Source organism: Phyllobates terribilis, unplaced genomic scaffold (genome assembly GCF_046119375.1).
Source record: "Phyllobates terribilis strain yellow unplaced genomic scaffold, ASM4611937v1 Scaffold_10__3_contigs__length_209671492, whole genome shotgun sequence".
In the NCBI taxonomy this organism is placed as follows: Eukaryota; Metazoa; Chordata; class Amphibia; order Anura; family Dendrobatidae; genus Phyllobates; species Phyllobates terribilis.
Window position 1 is genome coordinate 196,146,425 of NW_027362770.1, and position 15,669 is coordinate 196,162,093.

Here is a 15,669-nt window from a genome sequence, read left to right on the forward strand (position 1 = left end):
AGTATTATAGTAGTTATATTCTTGTACATAGGGGCAGTATTATAGTAGTTATATTCTTGTACATAGGGGGCAGTATTATAGTAGTTATATTCTTGTACATAGGGGCAGTATTATAGTAGTTATATTCTTGTACATAGGGGCAGTATTATAGTAGTTATATTCTTGTACATAGGAGCAGTATTATAGTAGTTATATTCTTGTACATAGGGGGCAGTATTATAGTAGTTATATTCTTGTACATAGGGGGCAGTATTATAGTAGTTATATTCTTGTACATAGGGGGCAGTATTATAGTAGTTATATTCTTGTATATAGGAGCAGCATTATAGTAGTTATATTCTTGTACATAGGAGCAGTATTATAGTAGTTATATTCTAGTACATAGGGGCAGTATTATAGTAGTTATATTCTTGTACATAGGGGCAGTATTATAGTAGTTATATTCTTGTACATAGGGGCAGTATTATAGCAGTTATATTCTTGTACATAGGGGCAGCATTATAGTAGTTATATTCTTGTACATAGGGGCAGTATTATAGTAGTTATATTCTTGTACATAGGGGGCACTATTATAGTAGTTATATTCTTGTACATAGGAGCAGTATTATAGTAGTTATATTCTTGTACATAGGGGCAGTATTATAGTAGTTATATTCTTGTACATAGGAGCAGTATTATAGTAGTTATATTCTAGTACATAGGGGCAGTATTATAGTAGTTATATTCTTGTACATAGAGGGCAGTATTATAGTAGTTATATTCTTGTACATAGGAGCAGTATTATAGTAGTTATATTCTTGTACATAGGGGCAGCATTATAGTAGTTATATTCTTGTACATAGGGGCAGTATTATAGTAGTTATATTCTTGTACATAGGGGGCACTATTATAGTAGTTATATTCTTGTACATAGGAGCAGTATTATAGTAGTTATATTCTTGTACATAGGGGCAGTATTATAGTAGTTATATTCTTGTACATAGGAGCAGTATTATAGTAGTTATATTCTAGTACATAGGGGCAGTATTATAGTAGTTATATTCTTGTACATAGAGGGCAGTATTATAGTAGTTATATTCTTGTACATAGGAGCAGTATTATAGTAGTTATATTCTTGTACATAGGGGCAGTATTATAGTAGTTACATTCTTGTACATAGGGGGCACTATTATAGTAGTTATATTCTTGTACATAGGAGCAGTATTATAGTAGTTATATTCTTGTACATAGGGGCAGTATTATAGTAGTTATATTCTTGTACATAGGAGCAGTATTATAGTAGTTATATTCTTGTACATAGGGGCAGTATTATAGTATTTATATTCTTGTACATAGGGGCAGTAATATAGTAGTTATATTCTTGTACATAGGGGCAGTATTATAGTAGTTATATTCTTGTACATAGGGGGCAGTATTATAGTTATATTCTTGTACATAGGGAGCAGTATTATAGTAGTTATATTCTTGTACATAGGAGCAGTATTATAGCAGTTATATTCTTGTACATAGGGGGCAGTATTATAGTAGTTATATTCTTGTACATAGGGGGCAGTATTATAGTAGTTATATTCTTGTATATAGGGGTCAGTATTATAGTAGTTATATTCTTGTACATAGGGGCAGTATTATAGTAGTTATATTCTTGTACATAGGGGCAGTAATATAGTAGTTATATTCTTGTACATAGGGGGCAGTATTATAGTAGTTATATTCTTGGACATAGGAGCAGTATTATAGTGGTTATATTCTTGTACATAGGGAGCAGTATTATAGTAGTTATATTCTTGTACATAGGAGCAGTATTATAGTGGTTATATTCTTGTACATAGGGAGCAGTATTATAGTAGTTATATTCTTGTACATAGGGGGCAGTATTATAGTAGTTATATTCTTGTACATAGGGGGCAGTATTATAGTAGTTATATTCTTGTATATAGGGGTCAGTATTATAGTAGTTATATTCTTGTACATAGGGGTCAGTATTATAGTAGTTATATTCTTGTACATAGGGGCAGTATTATAGTAGTTATATTCTTGTACATAGGGAGCAGTATTATAGTAGTTATATTCTTGTACATAGGGGGCAGTATTATAGTAGTTATATTCTTGTATATAGGGGTCAGTATTATAGTAGTTATATTCTTGTACATAGGGGCAGTATTATAGTAGTTATATTCTTGTACATAGGGGGCAGTATTATAGTAGTTATATTCTTGTACATAGGGGGCAGTATTATAGTAGTTATATTCTTGTATATAGGAGCAGCATTATAGTAGTTATATTCTTGTACATAGGAGCAGTATTATAGTAGTTATATTCTAGTACATAGGGGCAGTATTATAGTAGTTATATTCTTGTACATAGGGGCAGTATTATAGTAGTTATATTCTTGTACATAGGGGGCAGTATTATAGTAGTTATATTCTTGTACATAGGGGCAGTATTATAGTAGTTATATTCTTGTACATAGGAGCAGTATTATAGTAGTTATATTCTTGTACATAGGGGCAGTATTATAGTAGTTATATTCTTGTACATAGGGGGCAGTATTATAGTAGTTATATTCTTGTACATAGGGGCAGTATTATAGTAGTTATATTCTTGTACATAGGGGCAGTATTATAGTAGTTATATTCTTGTACATAGGAGCAGTATTATAGTAGTTATATTCTTGTACATAGGGGGCAGTATTATAGTAGTTATATTCTTGTACATAGGGGGCAGTATTATAGTAGTTATATTCTTGTACATAGGGGGCAGTATTATAGTAGTTATATTCTTGTATATAGGAGCAGCATTATAGTAGTTATATTCTTGTACATAGGAGCAGTATTATAGTAGTTATATTCTAGTACATAGGGGCAGTATTATAGTAGTTATATTCTTGTACATAGGGGCAGTATTATAGTAGTTATATTCTTGTACATAGGGGCAGTATTATAGCAGTTATATTCTTGTACATAGGGGCAGCATTATAGTAGTTATATTCTTGTACATAGGGGCAGTATTATAGTAGTTATATTCTTGTACATAGGGGGCACTATTATAGTAGTTATATTCTTGTACATAGGAGCAGTATTATAGTAGTTATATTCTTGTACATAGGGGCAGTATTATAGTAGTTATATTCTTGTACATAGGAGCAGTATTATAGTAGTTATATTCTAGTACATAGGGGCAGTATTATAGTAGTTATATTCTTGTACATAGAGGGCAGTATTATAGTAGTTATATTCTTGTACATAGGAGCAGTATTATAGTAGTTATATTCTTGTACATAGGGGCAGCATTATAGTAGTTATATTCTTGTACATAGGGGCAGTATTATAGTAGTTATATTCTTGTACATAGGGGGCACTATTATAGTAGTTATATTCTTGTACATAGGAGCAGTATTATAGTAGTTATATTCTTGTACATAGGGGCAGTATTATAGTAGTTATATTCTTGTACATAGGAGCAGTATTATAGTAGTTATATTCTAGTACATAGGGGCAGTATTATAGTAGTTATATTCTTGTACATAGAGGGCAGTATTATAGTAGTTATATTCTTGTACATAGGAGCAGTATTATAGTAGTTATATTCTTGTACATAGGGGCAGCATTATAGTAGTTATATTCTTGTACATAGGGGCAGTATTATAGTAGTTACATTCTTGTACATAGGGGGCACTATTATAGTAGTTATATTCTTGTACATAGGAGCAGTATTATAGTAGTTATATTCTTGTACATAGGGGCAGTATTATAGTAGTTATATTCTTGTACATAGGAGCAGTATTATAGTAGTTATATTCTTGTACATAGGGGCAGTATTATAGTATTTATATTCTTGTACATAGGGGCAGTAATATAGTAGTTATATTCTTGTACATAGGGGCAGTATTATAGTAGTTATATTCTTGTACATAGGGGGCAGTATTATAGTTATATTCTTGTACATAGGGAGCAGTATTATAGTAGTTATATTCTTGTACATAGGAGCAGTATTATAGCAGTTATATTCTTGTACATAGGGGGCAGTATTATAGTAGTTATATTCTTGTACATAGGGGGCAGTATTATAGTAGTTATATTCTTGTATATAGGGGTCAGTATTATAGTAGTTATATTCTTGTACATAGGGGCAGTATTATAGTAGTTATATTCTTGTACATAGGGGCAGTAATATAGTAGTTTTATTCTTGTACATAGGGGGCAGTATTATAGTAGTTATATTCTTGGACATAGGAGCAGTATTATAGTGGTTATATTCTTGTACATAGGGAGCAGTATTATAGTAGTTATATTCTTGTACATAGGAGCAGTATTATAGTGGTTATATTCTTGTACATAGGGAGCAGTATTATAGTAGTTATATTCTTGTACATAGGGGGCAGTATTATAGTAGTTATATTCTTGTACATAGGGGGCAGTATTATAGTAGTTATATTCTTGTATATAGGGGGCAGTATTATAGTAGTTATATTCTTGTACATAGGGGTCAGTATTATAGTAGTTATATTCTTGTACATAGGGGCAGTATTATAGTAGTTATATTCTTGTACATAGGGAGCAGTATTATAGTAGTTATATTCTTGTACATAGGGGGCAGTATTATAGTAGTTATATTCTTGTATATAGGGGTCAGTATTATAGTAGTTATATTCTTGTACATAGGGGCAGTATTATAGTAGTTATATTCTTGTACATAGGGGGCAGTATTATAGTAGTTATATTCTTGTACATAGGGGGCAGTATTATAGTAGTTATATTCTTGTATATAGGAGCAGCATTATAGTAGTTATATTCTTGTACATAGGAGCAGTATTATAGTAGTTATATTATAGTACATAGGGGCAGTATTATAGTAGTTATATTCTTGTACATAGGGGCAGTATTATAGTAGTTATATTCTTGTACATAGGGGCAGTATTATAGTAGTTATATTCTTGTACATAGGGGCAGCATTATAGTAGTTATATTCTTGTACATAGGGGCAGTATTATAGTAGTTATATTCTTGTACATAGGGGGCACTATTATAGTAGTTATATTCTTGTACATAGGAGCAGTATTATAGTAGTTATATTCTTGTACATAGGGGCAGTATTATAGTAGTTATATTCTTGTACATAGGAGCAGTATTATAGTAGTTATATTCTAGTACATAGGGGCAGTATTATAGTAGTTATATTCTTGTACATAGAGGGCAGTATTATAGTAGTTATATTCTTGTACATAGGAGCAGTATTATAGTAGTTATATTCTTGTACATAGGGGCAGCATTATAGTAGTTATATTCTTGTACATAGGGGCAGTATTATAGTAGTTATATTCTTGTACATAGGGGGCACTATTATAGTAGTTATATTCTTGTACATAGGAGCAGTATTATAGTAGTTATATTCTTGTACATAGGGGCAGTATTATAGTAGTTATATTCTTGTACATAGGAGCAGTATTATAGTAGTTATATTCTAGTACATAGGGGCAGTATTATAGTAGTTATATTCTTGTACATAGAGGGCAGTATTATAGTAGTTATATTCTTGTACATAGGGGGCAGTATTATAGTAGTTATATTCTTGTACATAGGAGCAGTATTATAGTAGTTATATTCTTGTACATAGGGGGCAGTATTATAGTAGTTATATTCTTGTACATAGGGGGCAGTATTATAGTAGTTATATTCTTGTACATAGGAGCAGTATTATAGTAGTTATATTCTTGTACATAGGGGCAGTATTATAGTAGTTATATTCTAGTACATAGGGGCAGTATTATAGTAGTTATATTCTTGTACATAGAGGGCAGTATTATAGTAGTTATATTCTTGTACATAGGGGGCAGTATTATAGTAGTTATATTCTTGTACATAGGAGCAGTATTATAGTAGTTATATTCTTGTACATAGAGGGCAGTATTATAGTAGTTATATTCTTGTACATAGGGGGCAGTATTATAGTAGTTATATTCTTGTACATAGGAGCAGTATTATAGTAGTTATATTCTTGTACATAGGGGGCAGTATTATAGTAGTTATATTCTTGTACATAGGGGGCAGTATTATAGTAGTTATATTCTTGTACATAGGAGCAGTATTATAGTAGTTATATTCTTGTACATAGGGGCAGCATTATAGTAGTTATATTCTTGTACATAGGGGCAGTATTATAGTAGTTACATTCTTGTACATAGGGGGCACTATTATAGTAGTTATATTCTTGTACATAGGAGCAGTATTATAGTAGTTATATTCTTGTACATAGGGGCAGTATTATAGTAGTTATATTCTTGTACATAGGAGCAGTATTATAGTAGTTATATTCTTGTACATAGGGGCAGTATTATAGTATTTATATTCTTGTACATAGGGGCAGTAATATAGTAGTTATATTCTTGTACATAGGGGCAGTATTATAGTAGTTATATTCTTGTACATAGGGGGCAGTATTATAGTTATATTCTTGTACATAGGGAGCAGTATTATAGTAGTTATATTCTTGTACATAGGAGCAGTATTATAGCAGTTATATTCTTGTACATAGGGGGCAGTATTATAGTAGTTATATTCTTGTACATAGGGGGCAGTATTATAGTAGTTATATTCTTGTATATAGGGGTCAGTATTATAGTAGTTATATTCTTGTACATAGGGGCAGTATTATAGTAGTTATATTCTTGTACATAGGGGCAGTAATATAGTAGTTATATTCTTGTACATAGGGGGCAGTATTATAGTAGTTATATTCTTGGACATAGGAGCAGTATTATAGTGGTTATATTCTTGTACATAGGGAGCAGTATTATAGTAGTTATATTCTTGTACATAGGAGCAGTATTATAGTGGTTATATTCTTGTACATAGGGAGCAGTATTATAGTAGTTATATTCTTGTACATAGGGGGCAGTATTATAGTAGTTATATTCTTGTACATAGGGGGCAGTATTATAGTAGTTATATTCTTGTATATAGGGGTCAGTATTATAGTAGTTATATTCTTGTACATAGGGGTCAGTATTATAGTAGTTATATTCTTGTACATAGGGGCAGTATTATAGTAGTTATATTCTTGTACATAGGGAGCAGTATTATAGTAGTTATATTCTTGTACATAGGGGGCAGTATTATAGTAGTTATATTCTTGTATATAGGGGTCAGTATTATAGTAGTTATATTCTTGTACATAGGGGCAGTATTATAGTAGTTATATTCTTGTACATAGGGGGCAGTATTATAGTAGTTATATTCATGTACATAGGGGGCAGTATTATAGTAGTTATATTCTTGTACATAGGGCCAGTATTATAGTAGTTATATTCTTGTACATAGGAGCAGTATTATAGTAGTTATATTCTTGTACATAGGGGGCAGTATTATAGTAGTTATATTCATGTACATAGGGGGCAGTATTATAGTAGTTATATTCTTGTACATAGGGGCAGTATTATAGTAGTTATATTCTTATACATAGGGAGCAGTATTATAGTAGTTATATTCTTGTACATAGGGAGCAGTATTATAGTAGTTATATTCTTGTACATAGGGGCAGTATTATAGTAGTTATATTCTTGTACATAGGAGCAGTATTATAGTAGTTATATTCTTGTACATAGGGGGCAGTATTATAGTATTTATATTCTTGTACATAGGAGCAGTATTATAGTAGTTATATTCTTGTACATAGGGGCAGTATTATAATAGTTATATTCTTGTACATAGGGGGCAGTATTATAATAGTTATATTCTTGTACATAGGGGGCAGTATTCTACTATAGATGGTTATATCTTGTGTCTCTTCCTCGCTGTGGATGGTGATCACGCAGTTCCTGTCCTCTGTGGACCTGTCTGAACCTGCAGTTCCCTGTAGAGAACATGTCGTTCTCCTGTGTCTTCCTCTCCGCCCGCACGTCGCCCCCCAGGTCTCGGCATTCGCTGCCTCGGATCTGACTTCTTCCTCGTTTTATGATTTTCGCCTTTTCAGTGACATTTCCTCTTATTCTTTTCGTTTCTTTTCTCTCCGCGTTCAGTTTTCCTGATTGCTGTCAGTGATTGGAAACGCTGGATTATCGAGGAGGGAATTTCATGTTCTCTGTGTTTTGCTGTCATGGGGGCAGGTGGTATTAATAGTGCCCTCTGGGTGGCGCTATTTAGAGGGTAACTTGTGGCATTTCTGCATTTATAGCTCAGGGTGAGGAGCAGCAGAGAATGTGAGGATTGTGGCCCTGACCGACGCAAGACAAGAACGTGCGGAATAAGAGGGAAGACGTAGAGGACGCAGCGAAACGCGTGGGGAGACGGCGCTGCAAGCCCTTGGTGTGTGAATTATACACCCCATGTCAGTGGTGACGTCCCCGCAGCACAGAGGATTTCAGCACCGCCAGGAGTTAACTGGGTTAATTAGTGGCGGATTAGCAGGAGCTCGGAGTTAACCCATTGCCTGCCTGCTCCCGTTAACCCTTAACCCTTTGTCTCCTCGCTCCCCGTAACCTATCATGTCCCTAGAGGGGGGATGAACGCTGCATAAATTTTGGGAATTATTTTCAGCACTGACACCAGGAAAGGAAACAGTTAAAACTGCGTTATTAGAAAACGATTTCACGGATCCCGTTACGGGTAAACCTCCCCGCAGAGACTGCGATTTTTTTTTTAACTCAATAATTTCCAGAGGATACGGCTTAGAAGGAAAGCATGGCTCACCTCCTCCGCACCGCCGCCCCCCCAGGACGGAGCCTCCTTCACTCACCTGTCACTCTCCGAATGAAGAGCGCAGCGATGTAATACACCATCGCAGCCACCGGGAGGAGCCCGAACACCAAACTGCGGCTGCTGGGAAATGTAGTTCTCTGAGCGGGTCATTGAAAAGACTACAACTCCCATGTGGCCATAGAGTCGCAGACGGAAGTCAGATCGGAGCTTGCTGGGAGTTGTAGTTTATAACATACCTGTCTATCCACGGACAGCACTCGGATCGAAAATCCGGTGGTGTAAAGTTGGCCCCGCGGAGGATCGCTCATCTTCATCTCCCGATTTGTGGACCTTTCTGTTACCTCCTGGGTATAATCGTCCCCGGAGTCGCTGATTCTTTCCATCGCTCGTGTTACAATGTTTACAAATAAATGTTCCATTGTTTTCTCCTGATTCCGATACTTTGTATCTTTCATGATTCCTGTAGATGTCACCGCTTTGTATCTTTCATGATTCCTGTAGATGTCACCGCTTTGTATCTTTCATGATTCCTGTAGATGTCACCGCTTTGTATGTTTCATGATTCCTGTAGATGTCACCGCTTTGTATCTTTCATGATTCCTGTAGATGTCACCGCTTTGTATCTTTCATGATTCCTGTAGATGTCACCGCTTTGTATCTTTCATGATTCCTGTAGATGTCACCGCTTTGTATCTTTCATGATTCCTGTAGATGTCACGGCTGCTCTCTGCTCCTCCTCACCTCTGGTTTTTCTGCTTTTTTTTTATGCATCTTTTAGGTTAAATGGATGAAAAACGCTTTAAATAAAGGACTCGACGCCGATCTGAGAAAGACATCGATGGTTCAAAAATGCACGGAAAAAATAACGCAGCAAGTGGATGACAATCTGAAAAATACATTCATTCTGCCGGGGCTGGAAAAATGCTGCAAATACTCAGTATGAACAGGCCTTACGGGAGTGTTCACATGGGGTTTTTGGAGCAGGAACTTTCCAAAAATCATAAAGAGTTAAAAAACCATAAGTTTTGATTGGAAAGTTTCTGCTCAAAAACTTCTGAAAAAAACAAACAAAAACTTTTGGCTTCCTTCCTTTTAGGTTTCAGGACTCAAAAAAAAGGCACCGAAAGTAACGAACAAAAAAACACAGTGCTTAAACCGTAGTGTAATAAGTTGCGTTTTTGTGTTTTTCCACCGTCTCAGGTGACTCCACCATATGCTTCTATACGAGCAGCTATCCTGCACTTCACCATTAGGGGGCAGACGCCTTCTCTGGATCTGGAACTGTAGAAAAATCCATCAAAGTCCCTGCAATCTTTATGTGACCCTTGGAAACAATCAGCAAGTTGCTGTTGACAGAATAATGGTGACCTCTTGTTAATGCACAACAGGAGGGAACAGCTCATTAACCCCTTCATGCCCTTCTGCAATGTGACTCATTAACTCCTAAATATCCAGTGCATGCATCAGTCATTCCTCATTGTCTCAGAGCCCATCCTGACATCCTGCTTGTTGATTGTTTCCAGGCCCTTGTACTGATCATAATAGAATCCCCTAGCAAATAAGTCTGGAGTCTCACAAGCGGCAGTTTAGATGCAGTTTTGGGTGCAGTTTAGATGCAGCATTAGGGGAAGTTTTTGGTGCAGTTTTAGTCCGTGTTCCCAAACAAAGTAAATACGTATTTTTTTCAGTTTTTTTTATTGGGGGGGTGTGGGGGGAGGGTTGTGCAGAAAACCTGCTGCGTTTAACTGTCCAAAGTGGATGAGATTCCACGGAAACTTCTTCTGAACTGGGCGGTTTTTAGCGCGTTTTCCTGTATAAGCTTCTATGTGGAGCCCAAAAAAATACAAGGAAAAAACTGCAGGTGTGTGAATAACACTGTGGAATCAGAGCTTCTCTGTAATAAAAAAAAATATGCATCAAAATCGTGGCTTCAAATCTGCACCAAAAACGCAGCAAGTAAGGGGGAAAAATGCAGCAAATAAGGGGGGAAATGCAGCAAATAATGGAAAATGCAGCAAATAAGGGGGAAAACGCAGAAAATAAGGGGGAAATGCAGCAACTAAAGAGGAAAACGCAGCAAATAAGGGGGAAAACGCAGCAAATAAGGGGGGGAAATGCAGCAAATAAAGAGGAAAATGCAGCAAATAAGGGGGAAAACGCAGAAAATAAGGGGGAAATGCAACTAAAGAGGAAAACGCAGCAAATAAGGGGGGAAATGCAGCAAATAATGGAAAATGCAGCAAATAAAGGGGAAAATGCAGCAAATAAAAGGGAAAACACAGAAAATAAAGAGGAAAACGCAGCAAATAAATGGGAAAATGCAGCAAATAAAGTGGAAAATGCAGCAAATAAAGAGGAAAATGCAGCAAATAATGGAAAATGCAGCAAATAAGGGGGGAAATCGCAGAAAATAAGGGGGGAAATCGCAGAAAAAAAGGGGAAAACACAGCAAATAAGGGGGAAAATGCAGCAAATAATGGAAAATGCAGCAAATAAAGGGGAAAACGCAGAAAATAAGGGGGAAATGCAGAAAATAAAGGGGAAAACGCAGCAAATAAGGGGGAAATGGAGCAAATAGGGGAAAATGCAGCAAATAAAGGGAAAAATGCAGAAAATAAGGGGGGAAATACAGCAAATAAGGGGGGAAATGCAGCAAATAAAGGGGAAAATGCAGCAAATAATGGAAAATGCAGCAAATAAAGAGGAAAACGCAGCAAATATGGGGGAAAATGCAGCAAATAAAGGGGAAAAAACGCAGCAAATAAAGGGGGAAATGCAGAAAATAAGGGGGAAAATGCAGCAAATAAAGGGGAAAATGCAGCAAATAAAAGGGAAAACACAGAAAATAAAGAGGAAAATGCAGCAAATAAATGGGAAAATGCAGCAAATAAAGTGGAAAATGCAGCAAATAAATGGGAAAATGCAGCAAATAAAGAGGAAAATGCAGCAAATAATGGAAAATGCAGCAAATAAGGGGGGAAATCGCAGAAAATAAGGGGAAATCGCAGAAAATAAGGGGAAATGCAGCAAATAAAGGGGAAAACACAGCAAATAAGGGGGAAAATGCAGCAAATAATGGAAAATGCAGCAAATAAAGGGGAAAACGCAGAAAATAAGTGGGAAATGCAGAAAATAAAGGGGAAAACGCAGCAAATAATGGAAAATGCAGCAAATAAAGGGGAAAATGCAGCAAATAAAAGGGAAAACACAGAAAATAAAGAGGAAAACGCAGCAAATAAATGGGAAAATGCAGCAAATAAAGTGGAAAATGCAGCAAATAAATGGGAAAATGCAGCAAATAAAGAGGAAAATGCAGCAAATAATGGAAAATGCAGCAAATAAGGGGGGAAATCGCAGAAAATAAGGGGGGAAATCGCAGAAAATAAGGAGAAATGCAGCAAATAAAGGGGAAAACACAGCAAATAAGGGGGAAAATGCAGCAAATAATGGAAAATGCAGCAAATAAAGGGGAAAACGCAGAAAATAAGGGGGAAATGCAGAAAATAAAGGGGAAAACGCAGGAAATAAGGGGGAAATGCAGCAAATAGGGGAAAATGCAGCAAATAAAGGGAAAAAATGCAGAAAATAAGGGGGGAAATACAGCAAATAAGGGGGGAAATGCAGCAAATAAAGGGGAAAATGCAGCAAATAATGGAAAATGCAGCAAATAAAGAGGAAAACGCAGCAAATAAAGGGGAAAAAACGCAGCAAATAAAGGGGGAAATGCAGAAAATAAGGGGGAAAATGCAGCAAATAAAGGGGAAAATGCAGCAAATAAGGGCGGAAATGCAGCAAATAAGGGAAAATGCTGCAAATAAAGGGGAAAATGCAGCAAATAATGGAAAATGCAGCAAATAAAGGGGAAAACGTAGAAAATAAGGGGGAAAATGCAGCAAATAAAGGGGAAAATGCAGCAAATAAGGGCGGAAATGCAGCAAATAAGGGAAAATGCTGCAAATAAAGGGGAAAATGCAGCAAATAATGGAAAATGCAGCAAATAAAGGGGAAAACGTAGAAAATAAGGGGGAAAATGCAGCAAATAAAGGGGAAAATGCAGCAAATAAAGGGGAAAACGCAGCAAATAATGGAAAATGAAGCGAATAAGGGGGGAAATGCAGCAAATAAAGGGGAAAATGCAGCAAATAAGGGGGGAAATGTAGCAAATAAGGGGGAAAATGCAGCAAATAAGGGGGAAAATACTGCAAATAAAGGGGAAAATGCAGCAAATAAGGGGGGAAATGCAGCAAATAAAGGGGAAAGTGCAGTAAATAAGGGGGAAAATACAGCAACTAAAGGGGAAAATGCAGCAAATAAGGGGGGAAATGCAGCAAATAAGGGGAAATGCAGCAACTAAAGGGGAAAATGCAGCAAATAAAGGGGAAATGCAGCAACTAAAGGGGAAAATGCAGCAAATAAAGGGTAAATGCATATATTTCTTGGGGATAGGAATATTTTAGATTCCTAGTTGGAGACATCACCCAGCCATTTATTTAAAGGGACATTGCTTGTGGAGCCACATGATTTTATTGCTGTCCTACATATTCCAGGATCTACAGGGTCACTTGCCATTGACCTGCATTGTAAGCGCGGAGGGTCCTCGGAGCGGTCGGGGCCCTTCTTTACACCGTTTGGGGCCCCCGCGGTGCAGAGGATTCAGCAGTTTACATGGGGGGAGGCGGTGGCGGAGGCCACATTCCTGCCCGCGCCGCACAAAGCGAAGCCTCTGACTGTTGACTGTAAATGTCGGGTAGATCTTCCCGGATCGCGAGCACTTAGCACCAAGTGACCCTGTTTACTGTTGGTCGCCGCCGGTTTGTGGCACATTTTATGCTCCCCGCATCATCGGGTCACACACACCGGGGACAGGTGACGCCTCAGTCCAGAATCCGGGGAAATCCGCAGTCGCTGCTTTAATATTTCTCTAACTTGTTTTCAACAGCATATTGGATGCAGCTTTAGATGTGACTGGAGCACAGCAAATCTTAGCAAAACTACATAGTCGCACATTTATGCCTAAATCTATGAAAGGGCGGCTACATTCCCTAGTTGGGCGGTATTATTTGGGTGCTATAGGGCTGTATTATTTGGGCGCTATATAGCTGTATTATTTGGGCGCCATATGGCTGTATTATTTGAGTGCTATAGGGCGGTATTATTTGGGCGCTATAGGGCTGTATTATTTGGGCGCTATAGAGCTGTATTATTTGGGCGCTATAGGGCTGTATTATTTGGGCACTATAGGGCTGTATTATTTGGGCGCTATAGGGCTGTATTATTTGGGCGCTATAGGGCTGTATTATTTGGGCACTATAGAGCTGTATTATTTGGGCGCTATAGGGCTGTATTATTTGGGCGCTATAGGGCTGTATTATTTGGGCGCTATAGGGCTGTATTATTTGGGCACTATAGAGCTGTATTATTTGGGCGCTATAGGGCGGTATTATTTGGGCGCTATATGGCTGTATTATTTGAGCGCTATAGGGCTGTATTATTTGAGCGCTATAGGGCTGTATTATTTGGGCGCTATAGGGCTGTATTATTTGGGCGCTATAGGGCTGTGTTATTTGGGCGCTATATGGCTGTGTTATTTGGGCGCTATAGGGCTGTATTATTTGGGCGCTATAGGGCTGTATTATTTGGGCGCTATATAGCTGTATTATTTGGGCACTATATGGCTGTATTATTTGGCCACTATATGGCTGTATTATTTGAGTGCTATAGGGCGGTATTATTTGGGCACTATAGGGCTGTATTATTTGAGTGCTATAGGGCTGTATTATTTGGGCACTATAGGGCTGTATTATTTGGGCACTATAGGGCTGTATTATTTGAGTGCTATAGGGCGGTATTATTTGGGCACTATAGGGCTGTATTATTTGGGCACTATATGGCTGTATTATTTGGGTACTACATGGATATATTATTTGGGCGCTATAGGGCGGTATTATTTGGGCACTATAGGGCTGTATTATTTGGGCACTATGTGGCTGTATTATTTGGGCACTATATGGCTGTATTATTTGGGTGCTATTAGGCTCTATTATTTGGGCACTACATGGATATATTATTTGGGCACTATCTGGCTGTATTATTTGGGCACTATCTGGCTGTATTATTTGGGCACTATCTGGCTGTATTATTTGGGCACTATGTGGCTGTATTATTTGGGCACTATGTGGCTGTATTATTTTGGCACTATGTGGCTGTATTATTTGGGCACTATGTGGCTGTATTATTTGGGCACTACATGACTGTATTATTTGGGCACTACATGACTGTATTATTTGGGCACTATGTGGCAGTATTATTTGGGCACTCTAGGGCTGTATTATTTGGGCACTATGTGGCTGTATTATTTAGGCACTATATGGCTGTATTATTTGGGTGCTATTAGGCTCTATTATTTGGGCACTATGTGGCTGTATTATTTGGGCACTACATGGCTGTATTATTTGGGCACTATGTGGCTGTATTATTTGGGCACTATGGCTGCATTATTTTAGCACTATGTGGCTATATTATTTGGGCACTATATGACAGTATAATTTGGGCACCATAGGGCGTGTGACAGAGTCACGGGTGTTATATGCGAGGGGAGGAATGTGTCACTCCAGCTGCTAGCCTGTGTGAACTGAAACCTACAAACTTTCCTCCAGTTTGTTATATGTTGAGGGGTTAATTCCCTAAAGGGTGTGGTTTTATGTGAATGGCTAAGAGGGTGGGAAGACATCCCCCTACCTCCCCCCAGGGTGTGGCTGAGCAAGCTTAAATGCTCAGTCACTATTTTGTGTTTGGAGAGTCAAGGTCTCCAGACGGCGACGCCATAGCTCAGGAAGAAGCTGAAGGCTGTGCTACAACCTGTGTGGGCGAACCCCACACTCCTATGGACTCTGCTATCGTTTATCTTTTGTTTTGCTGTTTTGCCAGTAAGGCCGTGTTTATTTTGCTGGAGTTGCAGGGCTTTATGCCATACAAT

The 15,669-nt window shown here is 37.3% G+C and overlaps 2 protein-coding genes across 5 annotated transcripts in view; one reads left to right on the top strand and one right to left on the bottom strand.

Annotated features, from left to right (window-relative positions):
- TBXAS1 (thromboxane A synthase 1) overlaps positions 1 to 8,808 on the bottom strand; it is an 86,913-nt gene extending 78,105 nt beyond the window's left edge. The window contains exon 1 of the mRNA XM_073650488.1: positions 8,731 to 8,808. The gene's annotated coding sequence lies outside the window, so the exon portion shown is untranslated. The remainder of the gene's footprint in view (positions 1 to 8,730) is intronic.
- Positions 1 to 12,843, top strand: part of LOC141164857 (uncharacterized) — a 235,785-nt gene extending 222,942 nt beyond the window's left edge. For all 4 annotated transcript variants that reach the window (XM_073650494.1, XM_073650493.1, XM_073650490.1 and 1 more), the window contains exon 2: positions 9,472 to 12,843. In XM_073650494.1, coding sequence (XP_073506595.1) covers positions 9,472 to 9,484 — 13 coding nt within the window. In that variant the 3' untranslated portion in view covers positions 9,485 to 12,843. The remainder of the gene's footprint in view (positions 1 to 9,471) is intronic.
- The last annotated feature ends 2,826 nt before the right edge of the window (positions 12,844 to 15,669 follow it).